Source organism: Peromyscus californicus, unplaced genomic scaffold (genome assembly GCF_007827085.1).
Source record: "Peromyscus californicus insignis strain IS unplaced genomic scaffold, ASM782708v3 Scaffold_19__1_contigs__length_69161282, whole genome shotgun sequence".
NCBI lineage: Eukaryota > Metazoa > Chordata > Mammalia > Rodentia > Cricetidae > Peromyscus > Peromyscus californicus.
This window is the reverse complement of record NW_026294491.1, coordinates 21,890,048-21,914,392: the sequence shown is the minus strand read 5'-3', so window position 1 is coordinate 21,914,392 and position 24,345 is coordinate 21,890,048. Positions and strand designations below refer to the sequence as shown.

General features: G+C 36.5%; 1 protein-coding gene across 4 annotated transcripts in view; it reads left to right on the top strand.

The window, feature by feature from the left end:
• Positions 1–24,345, top strand: part of Ctnna3 (catenin alpha 3) — a 1,464,870-nt gene that overhangs the window by 1,296,841 nt on the left and 143,684 nt on the right. For all 4 annotated transcript variants that reach the window (XM_052744818.1, XM_052744817.1, XM_052744819.1 and 1 more), the window contains one exon: positions 12,511–12,603. In XM_052744818.1, the coding sequence (XP_052600778.1) occupies positions 12,511–12,603 (93 nt within the window). The remainder of the gene's footprint in view (positions 1–12,510; positions 12,604–24,345) is intronic.

Here is a 24,345-nt window from a genome sequence, read left to right as displayed (position 1 = left end):
ACTGAATCTTCCACAGTTGTAACTTGGGGACCTCTAAGCTGATAAGATAAGGCCTTGGTGGGTGAAATTTCTGGATTCCTATCTTTAGCTGAATCCCACCTGCATTATATGTTATGCATGTAGAACAACTGACATCATGGAGACAAACAGAGAATGTGTGAAAATTGCTGCCTACACCTCACCTAGATGCTTCTTCACAGCTTCTCTTTACATATTTCCATTTGACTTAGGTGACAGTAAGACATTTGCAATCCCTTCCATTTTAAGCCACATCTCACATGTGGTCCCTGTCACACCCTAGTCCTCTATTCTGACTTCTTCTTGCCACAGTTATCCATTTTTAGTTATGTATTTTTCAATGAAGATTGCTTTAGCTTCTAAAACTTACTTAAACTTTATCAGTTGCCAACTAGCTCATATAAGGTCTGGTCCTTCTGATGATCTGAGTTATCAAGTTTAAGAAATCATGAGTGAAAACCTACATATGATGCTCCCCTATGACTGATTAGCTGTGCTAGCAGCTGTCTATCTTCCACTTGACATTTGAAATGTACTTTAATAATCCTTACATATCTTCCTATTTATATGTCTTATTTCACAGCCCTTTGAGATGCAATGAATCACATTTTGCAGAATAGGGGATCTAAAATAGTAAATATTAAAATAACATGACTGATGGCTCCTTACCCATATACATCATGTGGGACAAATCTCTTAAATCTTTGTCTAATATTATTTCTCTAAGATTCTGATGATATTAATTAGGCATAATAAATAAAATTTGCAACTGTTAACATTAGAATGGAAGAATACCTAAGATTCTTTTTTACTTTAGCCAAAACCTTTAATAATTTAAATCAGAGTAGGCTTGTTTATTAAATACTTATCTTTTAGCAGTATATTAAGTAATCAATATTACTTGCTGTCAGTACTAATGGCAACCCAAAAATCTCTATAAGTTAGGCACATCAAAATTAAAGGCATTTAGTATAGTTACCCAAAGTTACATAATCAGTCAATAGTGTAGCAGGATTGGATTTTGGTAATTATCCACTCTGGTGTAAAGAGTTTTAGTTTGTTCCTGTGGTTGTTATTTTAGGAATGAGAAATTAAAAACAGACGACTTTTACTGAGAACTTGTTAGGTGCCCTGGGCCATTATAAAGGTGACTTCATATGGAAATGAAAATGTGCCACTCAATATGTACATTCAGGATCAAATCCACATTCATCTCTGGAGCTGGCGATATGAGTACCTTAATTAGGAAGAGATAAAACATACATAAGGATCTTTTATCTATACATTTGCCAGGGTTGCAGAATAAATGTTTTCTAATATAAGGGAATCCCTTGGAGTTCAGTAGTATCTAGTGTTTCATAAAGGCTTTGTTCAATGACAAAATGGGTGGATAACTGTATTAATGGTCATATAATTGAAAACAAGAGTGAAAACCTAGATTCAATGCCATCTTTCCCAGGAATGCCGAACTAACTTCTTACTCAATTCCTTATGTAATGGAACAAACCTTCACTTGTTTTGTTTTAAATTTTTGCTTTTGTTTCATTATGTAAAAGATCTGGAGTTAATGATTAAAGGAAAAGTTTCATTTATTTAGACAGCCTAGTTTTAAAGTAGGGATAGAAGGTTGGTGTATCACTATGAAAATATACCTACTCATACATAGTCTTCGGTATTCTAGAAAGTCTTCATACTTGCTATGCTGTTTGCTTTAAAATAAGCTAAAACAATGTATGCACATACACATAAGAATATTATCTTAGGGGCAGGTTATAGAGCATGCAGAAAACAAAAATCAAACCGAAATCTTTGGAATTAAACAAAAAATTTCCATTATATAAATATCTTCCCAGGCAGGTGCATGTAAAGCATTTGAATAATTCATTAAATATACACAAACAGAATTTGATCATTGAATAGTTTCACAATCTTATATAATTTATGACAATGTTACAACACCTGACAGGCTGCACTTCATGTTGACTATTCTCTAAATATTTTTGAATGTAATCTGTAACAATTCATGCTTCCTTGCCTTATATTTTAATGAAAGCAATATTTGACATTTTCAGATTTAAATAGAATAATAGCACACAGCAACTGATGATAATTAACTCAAGCAAATTCTCTTATCTAGAATGTGGCATAATTTTTCATCTTGCCATGTTGTTAACAGTGATATACTTCCAAAGGAAAATTGTCTCTCTTATTCTAAGTTGATTTTAAAGAAGACAACTTTTCAAGAGACTAGATATAATTCCTTGTTTCTTCATAGCTGCATAAGCTCTTCAGGGAAAATAGTAGACAGAACAATCTTGGGTAAACCTGAATGGAATAATAAATTACGTTGAATAGATTGAAGATGTATATTAACAGTGGAAATTAGAACAAAAAATAGATGGTTCCAGGAGTTAAACTAATTTCATTTTTAATTAATAGTATATTAAATGTTCCCTCACTACAAATCTATAAATTTCCTTTTTTTTAAAATAATTTTTTAATTTAAATTTTTTCTTTCCTTTTACATCCAACCCCTGTTCCCCTTCCCTCCTCTTCTCCCGTTCCTCCCCACCTCCCCCCATCTCACCAGTAACAATGTTCAATCATCAATGAATTTAAAATGAACTTGCATGTCTTCAAAGTATTTGTTAATTAGAAATTCTTGTTCTCATCTCTATAACCTTGGGTCATATAGTGATTAACACTTACATGTTAGATAAGCACATGAGGAAATAAATCTATAGTTCTACTGCACTGCTGAGATATAATTAACACTAAATAAACATATTTAGAATATGTCAGCAAGCTTTTTCATAGGCATAGGTGTCTAGGCATACTTTCATAGGCATAATGTGAAGCTATCAGTGCCTTAGGAATGTACCTGAGAAGAAAAATCTTACCCATGTCACTTCATAATTTGATGTTGCCCTTAGCTTCTAAGCAACTTCCAACTTAAAATTTCCAGTCTCTTACATTAGTGGAACTATACAGGTTTTGGACAATTTGCCTGATTTTACTGAACATAACTGTTTTTTGAATCACATGTTATTTTAATAAGTAACCTATTCTACTTTGTAGGATGTTATTCTAGTAAATAGATATATAGTTTATTGAATAATTTATTTTTAAGTTTATTAAATTATTTCCCAGTTGATTCTGATCTGAGTTGGTCTTGGTTCTTGGATAGTACAAATCAACCAACGATGAATACTTGTGAGATTGTATGTGACTAAGATTCACCTTATTTCGAGCAATTCTAGAACAATGAGATGACTGATTGTCTTCTCTGTACCTCTAATATATAAAAAGACGCATGCACATTTTTTGCTTGATGATTTTCCACACTGTGTTTGTCTCCCTACCTGTCCTGATTCCACTGCTTGGGACAAATCTCTCTAGAAATAGCACAAACCATGTTCAAAAGCCAATTTCACAGCCACTATGAGTGGTTACATTCAGTCACATCTTACACGATGATGAATTCCCTTAGTTGTACAAAGAGGCCTTTTAGTTTGGGGACTTAAAAAAAAAAAAACCAACTCTTTATACAACAGCATAATTCTTCCTTTGGGGTTGTCCAAACATTTGCTTTGTTGTATTCCGGTGTTGTATTTTATACCCAAGCTGCCAGCTTGCTCTACTTACTTCTAGCAGTGGAGAGAATTCTTATATCCCATAAAGCAAATTTCAATCCATGAACCCTGAATAATATGTCCAAAGTCTGCTACTGATCTGAATTACTGTTTTACTGAACATCTCCCTACTAATGTGTGACTTCTTTTATATGTCTCCATTTTTTAACTCAGGAAAAGAGGAATGTCAGGTATGGATACCCTGCTTGGGCGTGTGGCATAGATGAAACACAGCTGGCATTTTGAGCTTTCTTACCGGGCCTAGGATTCCTTTGCAAATCTAGATGAATTGGGTTAGTGCTATTGATATTGTACCTAGCATCTTAATGAATTCAGAAAGTAAAACGTTTTCCTGAATGCTAAAGAATATATATCCACAGTGTGATTGACTCTAAGATACAACTCTCCATTCCTTCCAAAATTGCAGCTAGAGAATATTTTCATAAATCCACTTTTCTGAATGGTGAAACTGTGATGCAGGAAATGATGAAGTGACTGATCTTACAGATCCACAGAACTAAGAAGACAATGCAGTGTGGGGCTGGGGGGAGGGGTTGCACCTGGGTGGGTGGGGGAGGGGCTTCTTTGCCTCTGCTAATGTAGTCCCCTTTAGTGTCTGCTGTGATCATGAAGGCACATGCTGCAGGTTTCCCAACATTCGGGATGCTCTCTCTGTGCTTACATCAGCTCCTACCACAGAGCATGAGCAGACACATTGCAAGGTGCCATGGGGTCTTCCTCAGTTCTTCCAGTCTTACCCCTTTTAAAATTCCTACATGTCCTTGAAATGGCCTGTTGAACCTTAAGCAGAATTCCTTATAACATTTATTGCTTTTTTTTCACCCTGCCAGTAAAAGCAATAAATGCGCATTGTAAACATTTAGAAACAAATCAATTTCAAAGGACAAAAGCTGCATGTAATATTTCAAAGCTCATAGATGATAATTACTGAAGTCTATTTGATGTGTTTTTTGTAAGCTTTTTGCCAGGATACACATACACATCTACTCACTTAAAATGAAATGATACCTGGTAGGGGAAGGGAGAGTTTCTATTCCCATCTTTTGTGATACTCAAAAACTCTAAATACTTGGCCTGTTTTGTTCTCTGAGAAACTGTTTGGGGTTCTCTCTTATGTGAATATCTTATTTTAATATCCTAAGCAAAGTCTGTAGATATTTAAAATCTGGTAAGCTATTTTACACTGTTTATTGTAAGAAAAAATTTTAAAAAATCAAATATTCAGTGTTTATTTGGTTATGGAGTTTGATGCAGAAGATAAGATATTTTTAATTTTATGAATCTCAGCCCAAAGTTTTATTTTCCTCTGAGGAAACTGCTTTCTCAACACACTAAATCTTATTCAGTGTAAGTCATTGTAAGTTTTCATCTGACTATAAGAGTTTTAGCATTTCCCTATACTTTCTATTAAAATTGTAAATATATAACATAAACCTTGTCCAAGAATGCTTTACGTTCTTTAGTTTAGCTCATCAATACATGTTAATTTGGATTAAATTAAAAATAAAAGGGAAGAAATGACATGGGAAGTTTTCAGATCCACTGATACCCAGGCTGTGGGTGAAAGTTTAATTCTTCTTTACCTTGGTGTGTATTGAACCCAGGGAACTAGCCTGGGAAATAAACAGACTTTATCAGCAGCCTTTGGGAGAGCCTGCTTCAAGACTACCTCCAGGATATGCAATATAATAATCATAATCATAATCATAATCATAATTCCGTGAATGCACTGAGGGCTAGACTTTATCTGAGGGGTAATAAGGAAACACATATGTTCTGATGGTAACTTTATCTTTTTGCTTCATCTTGAAAAAAATCTGTGTCCATACAGCTATATCCTCTACACACCTACATATTCCACACACCTCTTCTACACAACTATACATCTCATCTACATAGCTCTCTCTTCTCGTCTTCACATCTCTCTCACACAGCTCTCTCTCACAGCTCTCTCTACCCTCCATAGCATATATCACTCTTTTACACATACTTCTTTCTGCTCTGTTGCATTTCTCCATTCATAACTTGCATTTCTCTTCTACATCACTCACTCACTCTTTACTCATTCATTCTTCACTCACTCACTCACTCACTTCTACATCACTCGCTCACTCACCCACCCACCCACTCACACTCTTACTCACTCACTCTCAGCTCTCTCTGCACACATCCTCTCTTTGTAGCTCCACACAGCTCTTCTGACAGCAGTTCTCTCTACATAGCTCTTTCTCTATACACCTCCTTCAGCTGCCAAACTCTGGACAATTATGAGTCACATATACAGGGTCTGACCCATCCCAATAACACATGATAAGTTATACAGTTTCTCTCAGGCTAGGGAGGTCGTGCTGAACAGGCATGGAGAGTAAAGTAGGCATATAGCTCTGAGTGGTGAGCTTTCCTATACAGAGAGTGACACTGAAATTCAGGGCTTAAACAGTAAACGGTAGGTTGGCTGAACCTTGAGGTTAGGAGTACGTGCAGAAAGCCAGTTGCTGCAGGGAATTTATATCTTAATGTTGTCAGCCTGACTTTGGTTCAAAGAAACAGACACCTGGCTTTGTAGCTGAGAATATTGCCATTTTCATATGTCAGACTGAGTAATGAAAAATATCCTAGTATTATTTCTATTCATCAAAATTACACAGCTTAAGCAGAGATCATCTTCCTGAACACCCACAGCTATATGTGTGCCCAAAAGATGGAATATATTCATGAGATAAACACACAAGCAGTGGGGGAAATACCCATAGCTGATTTTAGGGAAAAAATGTAGTGGCATGAGAAAGTCACAGACAGAAGCAAATAGTCATCCACAGTCAGCGACCCCACAGTCTTTGCCAAGTGGGGCTCCCCATCAGAGAATTATTCACCTGGTGAGTCGACTTGTGAATATTTTTGTCACCTGCTGTATACTCCCACAGCCTCCAGCAAGACTTTCTCTCAATTCAGTTTGCAAAGTTATATCTAGTTATAGGGAGGCAGCAGTGGAGCAATGAGTAAGGCCTGAGTCATATATATAATATGTGGCCAGAGAGGGAGACTTGAGAGAAGTCACTTGTGATTCTCAACGTCTCAAAATGCCTGGCCTACCTTGTTCTGTAAGTAGCATATTCACACTTTTAAAGTTGTGTGTGTGTGTGTGTGTGTGTGTGTGTGTGTGTGTGTGTGTGTGTGTGTGTAGATGTGTAGGTATGTAGGCGGGTATATGAGTACAAGTGTCTGTGGAGGCCAAAGGTCCCCATAGGATGTCATCCATAAACACTTTCCACTTTATTTTTGTGAGACAGTTTCTTGCTTAATTTGGAGCTCAGTAGTTTCACTAGACTGTCTGGAGAGGAAGCCCTGAAGTCTCCAGTCTCTCCCTTCCCAAACTATGAACAGCAGAGGTATGCACACCATATTTAGCCTGGGTGCTAAGGATACAAAAGTCCTCATGCTTTCATGGCAAACACTTTCCTGACTAATGAATTTCCCTAGCCTCCCTAAACCCTTTGTAATGCACACAGCACTTCTTAAGTTTCTCAAACTTATCTTGCAATTGTGACTACCATGTCACATGGTCCATGAAATAGCTTTTGGGCCCAGTTTTGAAGTGGCCTTTATTAGTTGCATGATACTGAACCATTATCTATTAAATATAAGGGTTGATCTTCTCTACCGTGATAGTAAAATAACAAGAATTAATAGTATGTCAATTGTTAAGAGTGACTGAGAAAAGGAACATGGTATTACCAGGCTCCATTTTGCTGATGAATTATACACGAAGAGCTTAATTAAACATGACTGCTTCATTTTCCTAATCTAAAGAGAAGAATGTCAAAGAGTTTGGTTTGAATCTAGAAATTTCTACTATTTGAACTTTCTAAAAATATGCTTTCACCCAAACCTTATTATCTTTCATGGCTTCATTTGTCTTTTATGTCTTTATTTAAACTTCCAGCTGGACTCATCTTGTGACAGTTTTCATGAATTAGGAATGCTCCTCTTAGGATCTGAGTTACGTGACAGGCTCATTTGGTGGCTGAATAGGGATGGTAATATTGATGATGTCACTTTCATTTATGACCCTACTGCTGAATTGATGTGCGACTTCTGCACTTGCTGTGTTTTGTTGATATATTCTGAGCAGAGGAATGACTACCCACTAGTTTCCTGATCCAGAGATTGAGGCTGTGATTTACCCCACATGTTTACATCGTTACCAGGATCCTCAAAAATCCTTGTATAGAACTGAATAATTATCATCACCCCTTGTAATGGGTCAGAATAAAAGAGCGGTTGGGGGAGTAGAATTAGGGAACTGTGTCAGGAAGGTCACTGGTTTGTTGAACATTAAGAAAAGTTAAATTTCAACTTTTGGGTCAGAGGTATAGAGTTCGTCAGTTTCTCCCTCCCTTCCCTCCCTCTCCTTTCTCTTCCTTTAATTTTTCATCTTTACATCGTTGTTTTGTAACTCTTTAGTGAACATCAATTTTCTTTTTGAAACTTTAGATTTATGCCTTTGTGAGGTTTGGAAAGATGAGTTTCCAGTCATAAGACCATTCATTCACGTCACTGCACATGCAAAAAGAATAAACAAGACCATGTTAAACAGTGATAAAGCACAGAACTTCCCAAGAAAGAAATGTATCTGTCCATCTGTCCATCTATATATCATCTACCCATGTATATATCCATAATTTATTCTGCTCCTGAAGTTTTAGTGTCCACTCTACTGCTTCCCCTTGCTGCCTCAAATAAAATTCTCAAGCAGCATGTTTTCAAGTGTCGTACCTGATTATTTTCCCTCTTTTACATAACTAAGACTCAAGGAAAATAATGACAATTTAAAATTATCAACAATATCGACAGTTCAAAATTTCGTATTTAATGAATAATATTTAAATACATCATCTTATTTTGTCTCTGTGAATACCCCGAGGTATTAGGTAGTATGTTTACTGTATCATGGGTATGGAACTTAAGCTTACTTCAAGTCACTTTTGGGCTCTCTGATGAAAGCTTTTAATAAGCAAATTCTGAGAGGTAAATATAAAATGAATTTCCTGAGTTCTGATATAAGAAACAACTAATTAACACCTAGAACTGTTAAAAATTCTCTGGACAATTGAGCCACCTATGTTTTGTTCAGATTTAGATACAGTCCACTTAAGGAAGGTAATTCATCCCCACCATCCCTTAGAGAACATTCTAAGGTAAATCCTTGCCAAAGCCACTTTAAAAGATAATCTTAATCTTAAGGAAAATTAAACTTCAATTAAAAATCCTCCTCACTTGCTTCATAAGAAAAACATTATATACAGAATTATATTAAATCCTGTTTAGCACAGTCATAATATGTAGGTGTAATTATACAAATATAACCACAGGTGTTCACTAACCACCATGTCCACAGAGCATGCTATTTGAGGATTCTGAAGTAAGAAGTATTTAGTGGGCTGTCCAGGTCACAGTCTGAAAATAAATTTGGATCAAATTGGAAGCATTAAAGTTTACATAAAAATTTTGGGAAAAATATATCTGAATTAGATAGCACAGGAAGAAGAAAACATCAGAAAAGCAATCTTATTATACCACAGCTCTGTCTGCAGGTTTATCCCTTACAGAATCTTAGTACAATTGAGCTGCACAATACCCTTTTTGGGCTTAGGTAATATGATCTAGATTCTGGTCTGAGGAAAGCAAATTTTTAAAAGGTTTACAGAATGGACAGTATCCCTCATTGGATGGCCAGAATTCAAATTCAGATTTGCATTATTCAAAGTTACTGGGTTGTTGTGCCCTACATCATCATTATTTTGATAGTTCAATCTCCTGTCATAGACTGATAATTGGAAACACATACATTTTCCCCATATTGTGTTGGTTAGTTTTAACTGTCAACCCAATACAAACTAGAATCACTTTGGAAGAGAGTCTTAATGGAGATTATTTAATTATTGATATCAGGTCAGCCCATGGGCATGTATGTGGAGGAAATTTTTAATTGTTAATTGATGTAGGAAGACAACACCCATTGTGGGTAACACTATTCCCTAGGAAGGTGGTCCTGAAGAGCATCAATGAGGAGAAAGTTTGCTGAAAGCAAGCAGGCAAGGATGCATTTACTATGTGTCTACCTTGGACTGAGGAAGTCATGTAATTTATGTGAGTTCTTGCCTTTACTTGCACAAAATGATGGATTGTAACTTTTAATTTCAAGTCACACAAATGCTTTTTTCCTCTCTGTTGCTGTTGCTTCTTATCAGGGTGTTTTATCACAGCAATAGAAATGAAACCAGAGCACATGCTAAGCCTGTTCTCATATACCACCAGCCTCCGAAATTTCAGATTTCTAAAGTCACTAGTTGAGAAGAACTCTATTTTTGAGAGGTTATTATATATTGTATCCCATCAGCCCAATCTACCCATTTTAAAAAATGCATTTTAATCTTTCCACAATTTGCCTTCATAGCTGAAAATGTTAACAGGTGTATCCCTGAAAACAGTTAAAGAATTCTTCTTTCTTGGCTTCTGCTTATTTTAAATTGTTTCACTATAAACTTAACTTTTTATTTTGCAATGCCTTCTAACCTCTTGCCTTCCGGAATGTGACATGTGTGTCAGCAAGTGTTTTGAACACTCTCCCACAGATTTTGTTCGTGTAGAGAAGAGGTCAATTTTGGTGGCTTTGCAAGAAAAATACTAGTTCCATGTTAGAGGAAAACGAAAGCACAGAAGTATGTGAGTGTAATTGGTAGACTTATCTCTTCCAGCAGCAAAAATGGTCCTCGAGATTTCTGAAAGCATAGTTTTTTTAGTTAGTTTGCTTTATTTGGGACTTGATGGGAGTGGATGATGGGGCTATGTAACACTAAAGGATGAAGGAACCCAGGTAATAAACAAAAGGCCTAAGAAACTGATCACAGTGGAGGCATCAGACAGTCTTCAATTAAAAGCAACGTATACAAGAAAGGGGATTGGATCAACAAAATATATTCATATATCAGGAGACTTGCTGGATATATCAAGGAGGGAGGTAGGAAATGTATTTTCTCAAAACTCCTGTGAGACTACACGAAATGGCTAAGAGTAAAATGTGTGGTTTTTGTAGAAGTTGCATGGTGTTCAACTCAGGCTATTAATACCTGGGAAGAGAGAATCAATTGCTCCATGATCATTGTTACTCATAGCTGCAAAAGATCTGTGGATAGATAACAAAAGCTGAGCACACTGGAGGCCTCGGTGAGGGAAGAATATTAATATCTGCCAGCAGTCAGATGAGATAAATATAAAGGATTCTGCAGTGAAGCAATGGGGGGGGAGGGAACACTGTTCATTACAAGTGTTGGAGAACAAAGACCATGCTGCTTAAAGACGCATGAGATGATAAATTATCTGGAGCCAATAGTGAATGAGAAATTGATAATTTATTCCACTATACCAACTAATAATCACCTGTCTCATCTTTAGATTGGTACCAAAGGAAGGAAGACCCCGGGCAATCATGAAAACGTCCAAATTACTGTATAACAAACAAAGTTTAAGGAAAATCAGAAGTGGTTTAAGGAGGCAAGTCTTCAGAAACCATGTTTATAGAAGAGACACAGACTGTCTTTCACTTCATTTTGAATGATTTTGTTAAAAAACTATTTTTTTCCTAGATTGGACATTAGGGCTTTGTGTTAAACACATCATATTCTAAAGCTGTGACTGTGTAAAATGAAAGAAATATTAATTATTTGTATGTATTTCTACATGTATTTGCAGTAAAGACAGTGGTTAGCTTTAAATTATTATTTTGATAAGTGCACTCACTTGATCCTTACCTCACAGGGTAGACCATGCAATACTTAGCTTCCCAATTTTAAAAAAAAAATAAAGAGCTAAAGTATGATGAGCTGTGACAAGGGCAAATCAAGAAGATGAGGAAAACCATCTCAGTTATCCAACTCTATCTGAGATTTCCTGAGTAAGAGCTGCCTCAATTGATACTGAAAAACGAGAATGGACATTGACTAACTATTGATAATACATGTAGACATTCAAGTTATGTTACTTTTCATGTAAGCTCCTAGAAAATGCTGTTTCTTGACTGTTGTGGCGGAAACTAGTGGTTTATTGACCTAATGAAACTTGTCTGACTTAAAAATTTATTAACTCTAAGCTACTTGGTTTAGCATAACCATACAGTTGTTGGTCAAATTGCTTTGCACTGACTGCCAATCTTCCATCTGATCTCTAATGTTTCTCCTATTCCACATTTATTGGAATATAATTTATATACAATAAAGCTCTTCATTTTCAAAGCAAAAACTCAACGTTTTAAGTGAGTTCATGTAGTCTATAGCGATCATCATTCTCTAATTCCAGAATTGCCAGCATCCCAAAGAGAAAGTATGTACCCATTCAACAGTCATTGCATCATTCTCCCATAAAGTACTAGTCAAATTTGTTTCCAGTGGATTTGCATATTCCAATAATTTCGTGTCATGTTCTATGTACTATATGATTGACATCTTTCATATAGCATGATATAATCAAGGCTCATCTACTGTGTAAGATGAATAGCTATTTGGCTTGTCCTTACGAACAAAGTATCTTCTACTGTGTGGATGGACAATATTTGTATACACATTCTTCAGTAGAGTTGTTTCCACTTTTTATCTATTATAATGCTGGTATGAAAATGTTGAAGTTTTAATTTGAATTACTGCCTCTCTTGTATGCCTAGCTGTGGTTGGATTCCACGATCAGATGTCACTTCAACAGTCACCTTTCTGAGGTCCCACAGACTCTTCAAAGTGATGGCAACATTTTACAGGCTCATCAACTTTGCTTTGCTTTCTTTTCACAGACTCCAGAGGAACTGGAGGATGTTTCTGACCTTGAAGAAGATCATGAGGTCCGGAGCCACGCCAGCATTCAGACAGAAGGGAAAACTGACCGAGTAAGTCATCCACAGAAGAACATCTGTGGGCTGGGAGTAGTCCCTGTTAATCCAGGAAGTCTCTCATACATGAGACATTTGGATCTGGATCTGACTTTCTGAAGCACAGAAAGGAAGGCCTCAGACTATGGGTATAGCAAGCTAAGAAAATATTTTCTGTTTTGAGAAATCAGAGTGAGGGCTCTAATGTCTGGTAAGGGATCATTCCAAACTGCTTTTGATCGTATAAAAATCTTATGAACATGAAAGTGAAAATGTATGCATGTTTGTTTAGTGTAGAGAATAGGATCCAGGATTTTGTAAATATACTCTGAAATAATAGGAAACAAAATCTCCTACTGAATCAGTAATAGGGACTTTTCTTCTTGTCTTTGGTGCTTTCTTTTGTGTCTCCCTACACACACACACACACACACACACACACACACACACACACACACACACACAGTTATTTTTCTCTAATTTTTGTAGTAAGAATAGTCCATGTTTCTCTTTCTTCTGAGTATAAATTGTTCTGAAAATAGATACCATTCTTATATAGTCAGAAAGTAGTTGGTAATATACAGGGTAGAGACTCCATCTTGAGATTCAGATTTCTGCTGCTACTTGGGTTGTCAATTCTCTTAAAGTTAATTCATGCTAGGAACTGTCTAGAACACATAGTATCTAGGTATTATTTTCTTCACATATAGCTGCTATCATTGTTAGGGGGTGGAGTCATAAAAGTAGCAATAGAAGAAGAAATGTATATTTTGCTAAAGATAAACTCTGCTCTAGTAGCTGGAGGAGTATATTTGTGTGACTGAAATCAAGGTAAGTCTCAAGGCTGACAAGCCACTGCTATAAGCAATTTCATTTAACACAAAGGGAATATTTTGCATTTGGATAAACATGACTGTTTTTACATTCAGGCTTTATACAAATAGACAATGAATTATTGGTTTAGACCCTTAACATGAAGACACTTCGTATTTCTTCTTGTAGAAAACGAGGATTAGATCAGATATTTTCATGTTTCCTTAGTAACTATAAATACGATGACACATAGTAGAGTGTTTTATAAGCCTTAAAGCTGTATAATGAAAAGGTAAATCTTACCTTATTTCATTGTGTCCTGGTTACCAACCAGGTAGATGACCCTGTTGATCTTCTTCCTGGACCTCTCATAGGTCTTTCATAGGAATGTTAGCACTGCTTATAATTTTAAGATCATCTAGAAATTTTCCTGGATTGTAGATTTTCTTCCATCTGCATATAGTTCCATAACAATTTAGTTTCTCTTCAATGAATCTGTGATAACCTCACCGCAAACAGTAACAAGAAAGAGCACTGACCATCAGATCTACTGGATTATATTTCACCTAATACCTCTGTTGCTTTAGCTTTCCACTTTGTATATTCCAAATGACTCAGATGTTCTTCCTGTCTTTCCCTGAGCCTTACCTAGAATTATGATGTGGAATTCCTTTGGAAAATGCTTAATTGTTGTGAATCATATATCTCTACCTCTAACCCTTTGTGTTGGGTATTAGCATTCTTCCAATTCACTCTTCACTAACACATTGGAAATTCTTAAGTATAGTCCAACGGCTCCCCTTTGGAACTGACCTTAAAAGTCTGTAGCAATGCATAGCTTGGTAATATTTCTTTGGGTCTATCAGCTCTTATTTCTTTCCTGACTTATTCTCTTTCAGCTGCTGGACAGTTGCCATAATCTAGTCCCCCAATCAACTACCTTCTATTGCTATGTTCTGCTTTGGTGGGTGTTCGGGTACAAGAAACAGTAATTTTGCATTCACTTTACTTAAATCTCATATTGACTTTGTAATATTTTGATATTAGCATCTCAGCTTAACTAAAATTAAGGAGGCTCAAACTTACATAACTGTCTTAGTTATTGTTTGATTGCTGTGAAGAGAAATTATGACTGAGGGAACTTTTATAGAGGAAAGCATTTAATTGCAGGCTTGATCACAGTTTCAGAGGGTTAGTCTTTGGCCATTCTGGCAGGAAGAAGACAGGCATGGTGCTGGAGCAGTAGTTGAGAGCTTTACTTCCTGATCTACAGCTAAGAGGAAGAGAGTGAGAGACTGAGCCCGGCATGAACTTTTGAAGCATCAAAGCCTAACACCAGTGACATACTTCCTCCAATAAGATCACACCTATTAACCATTCTAATTCTTCTCAAACAGTTCTACTCTTTGGTGACCAAGCATTCAAATTTATGAGCCTAGGGGAGCCATTCTCATTCCAACCACTTTCTACTCCCTGGCCTCCACAGGTTTATAGACATATCATAACTCAAACTGCATTTAGTCAAACTTCAAAAGTCCCCATAATCTTTCAGTCTCAACACTGTTTAAAAGTTCAAAATCCAAAGTCTCTTCTGTGACTAAAGGCTATCATTCAACTGTAAACCCCTGAAAAGTAATAACAAAAAGCAAATCACACACTTCCAACATACAATGGCACAGAATATACATTGGTATTCTAAAAGAGCTAAAAGGGGCATAGTGAAGATCACTGGACCAAAGCAAGACCAAAAAACAGCAGGGCAAACTCCAAATTCTGCATCTCCTAGTCTAATGTCAAAGAATTCTTCAAATCTCCCACTCCTTCTAGCTTTGCTGAGTGCAACACACCTTTTTGTTCTTGGACTGGTTCTATACCCTGTTATCAGCTCTCCTTGGCAGGTGTCCCATGGCTCTGGCATCTCTAACATCTTGGGTTCTCCAATGCAATCCAGGCTTCACCTTTATAGCTTCAAACAATAGCTTCTCTGGGCCTTTATGTAGAGACTCCCCTGTCATGCATCTGACCTCAGTCATTATCTTTCCTTAAGCAAGGAGAAAGATTCCACAACCCCTTTCCTGCTGTCTGTCTCTAGATCCAGAACCATGTGGTGGAGGCTGCCAAGTTCTGCTTGCTGGGGCTGGGACCTGAGCCCCTCCTTGACCTTCATTTGCATCAGTTTCCAGTTGTGGTTTTGCCCCCTCCTTGATATGCATTTACATCATCTTCTGGTTGTTGTTTAGGCCTAGAAACACCTCAGACCTTTTCCTTTCACAGATTACAGGATTAGCTGTGTGGGGTCTTACCCTGATGTTAATACTCCTTTTAGTCCATTTAGCATCAGGCTTTTCTTTAAACTATTCATCTCTTTGAGTGCAAGCCTGGGCTCCAGCATTACATTTCCTGGTGCTCCTTTTCTCCTCAAACTGTATATTTTGTATTTCTCTTTGTCTCACTTGTTCTTTTTCTTTGTAGCTCTGCACAAGATGGAATACCCATAACCTCATGACACAGTCAACACTAGGCTGTCTTGAAATCTCATCTGCCAAGGACATTAATCTAAAATTCTTCAATTCAGCCTCTGGTAAAATTTTAGTACAAAGGCCATAAACAGCTATGTTGGGTTTTTTTGGCCAAAATATCACAAAACTAATCTCTAATTATTTGTTCCTCTGAAATCTCTTGAACTGGGTTATCCAAATCCAAATCACCCTTAGCATTCATTGCTGTCTTCCATGTCCCTACTAGGATGGCCTATTAAGTCCATCTTAGGATCATATCTTTGCATTACACTCAGAATTTTTGTGTGTTTTTGTGTCCATTAGACTGCTTTTTAAAATGCATTTCATGAACACCAGCACTTGGGGAAACTATCATAAAATTCATCATGGATTTTCTGAGAATCATTTGAACACTTACACCATGCTCTGTGTTGATTTCATAGTCTCTGCAAAGACAAATGTCTAGATTCCTTCTTGTCCCTTGCATGGTGAAGGACTCAACATTTTTTTTTCTTCTTATATTATGCATGCTCTGTTATATTGGACATGTACTAGAACCAATTTCAGACACTACTTAGGCATTGAGGGACACTTATTTATTATCATTTTATTTTCTGTGTTTCACTTCTAGTAGCTTTGGCTCAGCATCATCTGTTATATCTGTCATCAGCTGTAAATGCCATTGGGTATTATAAAGGTCTATAACTAAAAATAATGATTCAGAGTCAGTAGACAATGAGAGACAAATATTAAATGACCAATAGTGTAGGCCTTATAAAGTGGCAATTGGAGAGCCAAGCAAACATGATTATCCCAATATTGAGCATGGGAATTCTCTGGACCAACAGTGTGATTATATCTACTGAACAAGTTCCACAGTGGCACAGGAGCTTAATTGTATAACAGATTTGCAGAAGATTGTTCACAGAGATTATTGTTTATTCTGTTCATTCTTTAATCAAATATAACATACGATTTTTCATCTTAAAGTCTCAAAATGAAAGAGGCATGAAAATAGATTTCTGTTAAGATTTATTATAGACTTACTTCCTAAACTTATTATAGTAAAGCTTTTATGAATCCAACTTTTCTTAGGATTAAATCCATGCTAAGTTACATTTTTCTATAAACACAGCAGTTCTGAACACTGAGTAACATATTGAAGTTCATACAGCATCTCCAAGTTTGTATCCCTTTAACAAAAGACTTGGACTTTGTGTTTATTATTATTCTCTCCTTAATTTGGAAAGTTGAGAATGAGATTCAAGGAATTTAAATAGTTTATGCCAGTCATGTTGATTGTGACAAAATCACAGGTCTTATGGTCTCACATATACATGCACACTTTCTAGAACAGCACATTTACTATGGCAGATGACTCAGGATAGAATTGATAGTACAACTATCCACTGGGAAAATGATTTGTGAAACCAAAGATCATGTCATAAAATCACACCTGTTTGAATCTTTGAGTATCTAAATGTTTCAGTCCTAGATCTTCCATCAATAGGAAAATTGGTTTGTTGACTCATATTCAGCATCTACCTGGTAAAGCCCAGTCACTCAGTGTCCTGTGGTAGATTACTTCCCCTTGATAAATGAGTTTTAGGCAACTAGAGTAGGATGGCAGGGGATTTTGTTGGGAGTGAAACTCAAATCTCCCAGCATGGAACTCACAGAGGAGAGGCAGTTATGTTGCACACGACCTCTTATTGTGCTGACTTTTTGTTTTGTTTCAATAACAGAAAGAAGAGAAATCTAATTTCTCATATAGTTCCCTGATTTATCTTCTGCCATGGAGACAACAAGGGCAGCTGAGGCTTAGTAAATTGTCTTAGCATTAGTAAGAGAGCAGCTGAGAGAATGCTTCTCAAACCCTCTCGGGACAACTATGTATTTAGAGATGCTCAATAAAGTGAATTGAAAGAGTGTAGAGATTGAAATGTAGGGAGAAGTGATCCAGCTTCTAGCAATGCTGACAAAGTGGCAGTCAAGAGTATGGTATTGAGAGTCACATAAGAATAGATTTGAGTCTTTGCTATATTACTTACAGCAATAGACTTTGAAAGCATTCTATTTCTGATGCTCAGTTTTCTCATTTGTAAAATTATAACAGTATCTATTTTGTGTGAATTTTCAAGAATAAATTAGATATGTGAGAAATTAATTCAATTCTTGGCACAGAGGATATATTCTATCAGTTTTTATTTCATGGTATTCTGATATTATAAGACTCAATAATCTTCCATAATTTCACTTCTTTAGGTTTCATTGACCCACAGCTGAACATAGTCAAAATTTTAAATGGACATTTCCAGAAATAAACCACTCATACATTTTTAATTATATGTGCTCACTATGACTCCATCCTACATGGGAGTTAAGTCACCCTTTGTTCAGCCCATCCATCCTGTGAACACCACCATTCCATCAGCCTCCATGTTGTTATCTCGATTCTTAGGTCAACTTTGTGATCTTCCATTCCAGCATTGTACTTAAGTAATCATTATTTTACTTAATGCTGGTCCAAAGTTGCAAGAGTAGCAATACTGGCAATTTGAGCACATTGCTACAGGTATTCTATTTTGTTGCTTGATAACAATCAATTCAATTTATAAATTAAACTTTACAATAAGATGTATGCATCGAAAAAGCATGTATAAGTATAAAATTGGATACCATGTATAGCTTCAGGCATCCATTGGAACACATATCCCCTAGCTAAGAAAGCATAACAAGACGCTTGGTTTCATGGTACTGAACATTTCTGACATTCTACATACTCTGCTACCAAAAGTCTTTTGAAGTGTTTTTTGTTTGTTTGTTTGTTTGTTTTGTTTTGTTTCAAAAGGTAACAACATTAGGAGACACTTCAAGAATTTAAAAGGAAATTTGCCTTTGATGTGATTCCCAATGATACCAGAACACATATGGTTGCATAGGTAACATGGAGTTAAAACAGAGACCAAACAGTCGACTCTTTACACTAGAGTAAGTCAGAGAAAATAATCCAAGAAATGTCAAGTTTTTGCTTTTTCAATATTGATTGGAGACCTGGTCCTGTCATCTGGGAAGGTAGCATGGCGATCCATGGATTCTGTCTCCATCAAAGGTCTCAACCACCTTTGCAAGGTTATATTTACAAACAGGTGGAATTCACAAATATATAACCTTACAGAAGTGGTTGAGAGTCCTGATGGAGACAGGAAAGTCTCATGCTGGTGTTCTCAAACACCTCAAAGTTACACGGAAGTTGAATTCCTATATTTTATGAGATCTACTGGTTAAGAGAAAGAGATAGGAACTCTCATCCTGGCACTTCAGGGACATTTTTCCAAGGAAACATTTAAAAATGTTAATTTGCTCTATCCCAGCCCAAGATGGCCCAGTGTTACTTCCCTCTACCCACACAGCTTGGAAGCCAGTAAAGCTTTAAGTCTGCCCTGTCTCCTACAATTAAACCAGATCATGAGGGCTGGTAAAAGGAGACTCATTCAGTAGTACTTAATGCAGCCAGAGGTTTTTTTGAAGGTACCTGAAGCTGTGGTCTCTAATTGTTAGAATTGTTTGTGTACATGAATAACAAAAGGAAGCACTTACGTTTTTAATTTCAACCATTGTCAGTTCATCTTTTGGCATGAAATTCTGCCACTTTTGAAAGGGCTCCCAAACCATATAAATTGCAGCAGCCTTTATTTGGGAGTTTATCACTTATTTAATATTTACCCACACCCACAAGGATGTCATAGCTTGTATACCTACTCTACTCTGCTTTAAAGAAAGATCTTTGAGGCCATGGAATCCATATAAGCTCTATAAATAGAAGCAAATTAAGAGAGAAATGAGAACAGTTGCCTAGGTTACTGGGCACAACCTCAAAATGTCAACAGCAGCAAATGAATTGGAGCATATCAAATCTTAAAATGATTCTTGGTGGGTTAAAAAAAAAAAACTACCGATGTTCACTGCAAGTTCTTGCTGGTGATAACAATAACTACCTCATTATTGCTTGTCTACAGGCAGTTAGCCGAATGTCCTCCACTATGAGAGTATGAAAAAACCTGCCACGGATGGATGGTTTACTTAAAAAAAAGAGTGGAATGGTTTTAATAAGCCCTATTTATTATCAGAATATGCTTTCAATATAAATGTATACTGAATTACCACACAGCACATGAAGAGACGTGACCTCATTACTTGCTTCATGATATAATTTTGCTTGGGTTATTATGAAAATCAGTGCAAGGAGACCTGGGTAAAATTACATGATGAAGCAGCCCTTCCACAGAAGTCTGTGACTTTTCTGATCATGAGTGTCCTTCATCTCAGATTTCCTTCAGTCCATCACTCTGCTTTTCTACATCTTGTATTTTCCCTAGAATTTCTTGTGTAAGCATGTGTAAGTGTGTTTGTTTGTATGTCTGTGGATGTGTATGTGCATGTTATATGTGTGTGAGGTTTCATGGGTCACCTCCTCAGGTGACATCCAGCTTTAACTTTAGAGACAGGCTGTAGTATTGTCTTTGAGTTTACTGAGATTTGGCTGGCTGGCTACCTGCTGTTCCCCACTTCCCCAACATTGGGATCTCAAGAGGGCACTATGCCAACCAGTTTTCTTTTGAGTTATGAGGATCAAACTTAGGTCCTTATGTTTGCAAGGGAAGCACTTATGGACTTAAGTATTTCACGAGGCCTTTCTCTATATTTATAAACAGTAGGTTCCATCTAACCTCTATTCTGTGTTTCAAGGCTCTCTGGTCCTTTCCATTTTTCCTAGACATTCTCATGCAGTACCAAGATTTGTTAATACATTAGCTCAGTGCTCTGGTACCATCTTCTCTCATAGACCCTGCCTACACAGGCATGGCTCTTTCCTGTAATCGATGGCTCATAGACACGTGCGATACTCACTGTTTCCAAGGTTAATTGCCTCAATATACCTAACAAATTTACTCAAAATATGTAGTCCTGTGGAATTTTAAAAATTCAGCATATTCAGTTCTAAATCTAAGAGTAATTTTGTAGTCCTTCCAATGCTTGTCTTAAAATGCATTCTGCTTATCCTGTTCTCTTAAATTTTTCTAGACTTATCTATTATTTTCATAATTCCTGCTATTAAGAACTTGCATCAGGAAAGATTTTGGCCTAGTTTATTGTGATAGGAAACCCAAGTCAGAATGCAGTCCGTGTTCAACTTTACTTAAAAAAAAACAAAAACAAAAAAACAAAAAAGCACAAATGGGCTGAAGATTTTCAGAGATGAAATTATAGGAATTGAAAGTCATTACTTTTGCTAATTAGTTTCACTACCAGTAATAGTTATTTTTTTTAAATGATGAATTTTCTTTCCTCAATGAAATGTGCCTTCTGAAGGCAGGTTCCTACTCATCTGAAAAACTGGGAAAATAAGAAAGAATCTGGGTTGACTGGATTTCAAATGGATGGTTCCCACCTTCTAAAAAAACATTTATAGGCTATAAAATGGGCAAGAAGCTTTTAAAAATATTTGCTTCTTAAAGAAGCAAAGAAATAATTTACAGTCCTAAATGTTGTAAAGTGAATGTTCTAAAAAGGGGAGGTAGAGAATCCTGTAGTCCAATGAGGAATTGTTGAGAGTTCATTCACGCTCAGGGGAGCATTAAGGATACTGTGGTCACCTCCTTAGTTCAGGTACTGGCATTTATCACCCTGTATTCTTACATCAGGTTCTGACATCGACTCCTGCTTCCACTTTTACCTCTCATTTTCTACCTTAAACAAACATGATGTTTACAAAGACATATAATATTTACTGCTGTGGTACTTTGTAATTGGCCTATATAATTTCATAGGAAGGGGCACTATTAGGAGGTGTGGCTTTGTTGGAGTGTGTATGGCTTTGTTGGAGGAAGTGTGTCACTGTGACACCCTGCTCTACATCGCCTGTCCTTAGAACTCTTTGGAAGACCCAAGACAACACAAGCCTCTGGCCCCAATTTCTGGATCAATCTGCTTATAAAGCCAATAGCATGTGGACAACATTGTCAAATCCTGCTGCCAGTTCGGAGAAAAGTGTGGCTTCCTTGGATCGTAGATGCATTGGCCTTGGTGTGCTGACCTTGGACAAACATACTGCAAGGCTGCTGGTTTGAGCTGGGAATTTCATTAGCTACATATTCAGTTTAGACTCTGCCATTTCAAATGAATTTTCATCTTGCAAGATAGAACCATGGATGAAAGGGGAATAACCCTCACATCATTTTTCTTGTTGTCCCTGTACAGAGTACATATTTTCTTTTTGATGGCCCCAATGTGTTTAGCAATTATAGATGCTATAGCCTCACTTTATCTGTGACTTTCATCTTGACTACACTCTTTTCCTTTACCAAACTGAACACTTTTCATATTGTTCTTCTCCATTCAATAGGCATATAGCAGCCTGAATGCTATCTGTCTTGAACTTTCCCACCAAGCATATTAATTCATTACTTTCAAGTTCAGTCTCACTAAGGTATCATGACACAAGATCAGTGTAGTAGATTCTTGGTTAGAATATAGCTTGACAGACCTCTACCTTATCTCCCATTAGTGTCGTTATCCCTATCTGATGACCTCATGGTCAATGCCTATATTATCCATCTCACTCTTGAAATTCTGTTCTTTCAAACTCCCACCACAATGGCCCATTGAGTTCTGCTTGGAATATCCTAAGGATCTAGGGATTTTCTAACCCAACTTCTAAGCTCTATCACAGTCCTCCTGCAAGCCAGTTGGCAAGGTCCAACAACCAGTCGCCAAGTTAATCATAGCAACAGTCCTATCCTTCAGTACCATTTTTCTGTGTTAGTTCCTTTTTCATCACTATAATCAAATATATGAGGAAGGGATGCTATCTACAATCAGAAAAGCAAGATTGATGAATACTGGTGCTCTACTTGCCTTCAACTTCATATTCAGTCCAAGACCCTGTTCCATGGAATAGTGCTGTCCACATTTAGAGTGATTCTTTCCAACTCAACCTAATCTGTGAAGAAAATCCTTTGTAGACATGCCTAGAGTTATGTCTCATAGATATTTTTTGATCCTGTCCAATTGACAACTAATATAAATTAACTACTATCCAGGGGGAAGTCTGAAATTCAGAAACAACCCTGTTCTCATCAGATAGAAAGATATTATAAAATGTTGGTTTTCATTTTAAATAGAAGGTGGAGCCATTGGAAAGCCTTGGTCCAGGAATGATATGATCTGTAATATTTTGTACATGACATTCTGAATGCTGTGTTGAAAACAATATGAGTGTGATATAGGAAGAAGTAGGAGGTTACAAAGCCATAACTGTCATAGAGATGACAAATGATAGAGGTTCCCGCTTATATTTTAGAAATAGAGGGTTTGAAAATTGTTGGCTATGCATATATCATGATGTGTGAACCACTCAGATTTTCTAAAGGGTGAATATTGGATGTAAAACATGCAGAGAGATAAGAGTTATGTGCCACCTAAGATATTTTGGGGCTTATTACTGAGAAAATGTTCTAGCTACTTTTACTGATATGGAAAACATTGAATTGAGCAGGTTAGAGATGATAGGACAAATAAATTATTTTAAAGTATTTCCTGTTGAATGGTCTTTTAGAAGAGCAAAAATAGAAGTCAACTAGGCAGATTTGAAATTTACAAACTAGAATAGAAATCACCCTCTGTGTATGGCTTTCTGTGATAAGATTACAACCTTCTAAACTTTATGGTTTTATCCATTACTCAGTGGCCATTTTCTTCCTCCAATTCAATTTTAGTTGTAGGTCTGCTTTACTTACTTTTCCAGGTCTCATTGTCAACAATTTCTTTGTAGACACACTTGATAATTTCAATATTGGCTTTTTAGTCAGGCTACAACCGACAGCCTGCTTATGTCAGCCATGCTTCCCCTCACCACAGAAGGCTTACAAAATTGTAAGCAGCTAGATAGTTATTCCACCTCAATAGAAGTTACACTGTTCTAAGAATTATAACCAATAAATGTAATCTTATTATCAAATTTGAAAAGTAAATATAATGGCCCTTGTTGGTAAGATATTTTGGGAAAGTGACTAATATTGTTTATGTAGATATTAGTACTGTATTAATAGCCACAGGAAAACTTTATCAAAGTGCTTTCTCCTGTCATTTAGAATTTTGCCACATATATATGGATAATGACAGAAACATAATCACCATGGACTACTCCACATGTATAGACACACATGCACACAGATTTAGACACCCTTATGTATTTATATATACATCCAAAATGAAAAACACCCAGAGACCATTGAAAACATATAATGGTCCTGTTACAAGTAAGGAAATAGATGCAATTCTGTGATGAAACTGTGTTTAACAAGAATAGATTTCATACTAGAGTAAGATTCTGACATTAGAAACATAAGCATATACACTATGATTTCAAATTTTCAATGTAATTTGA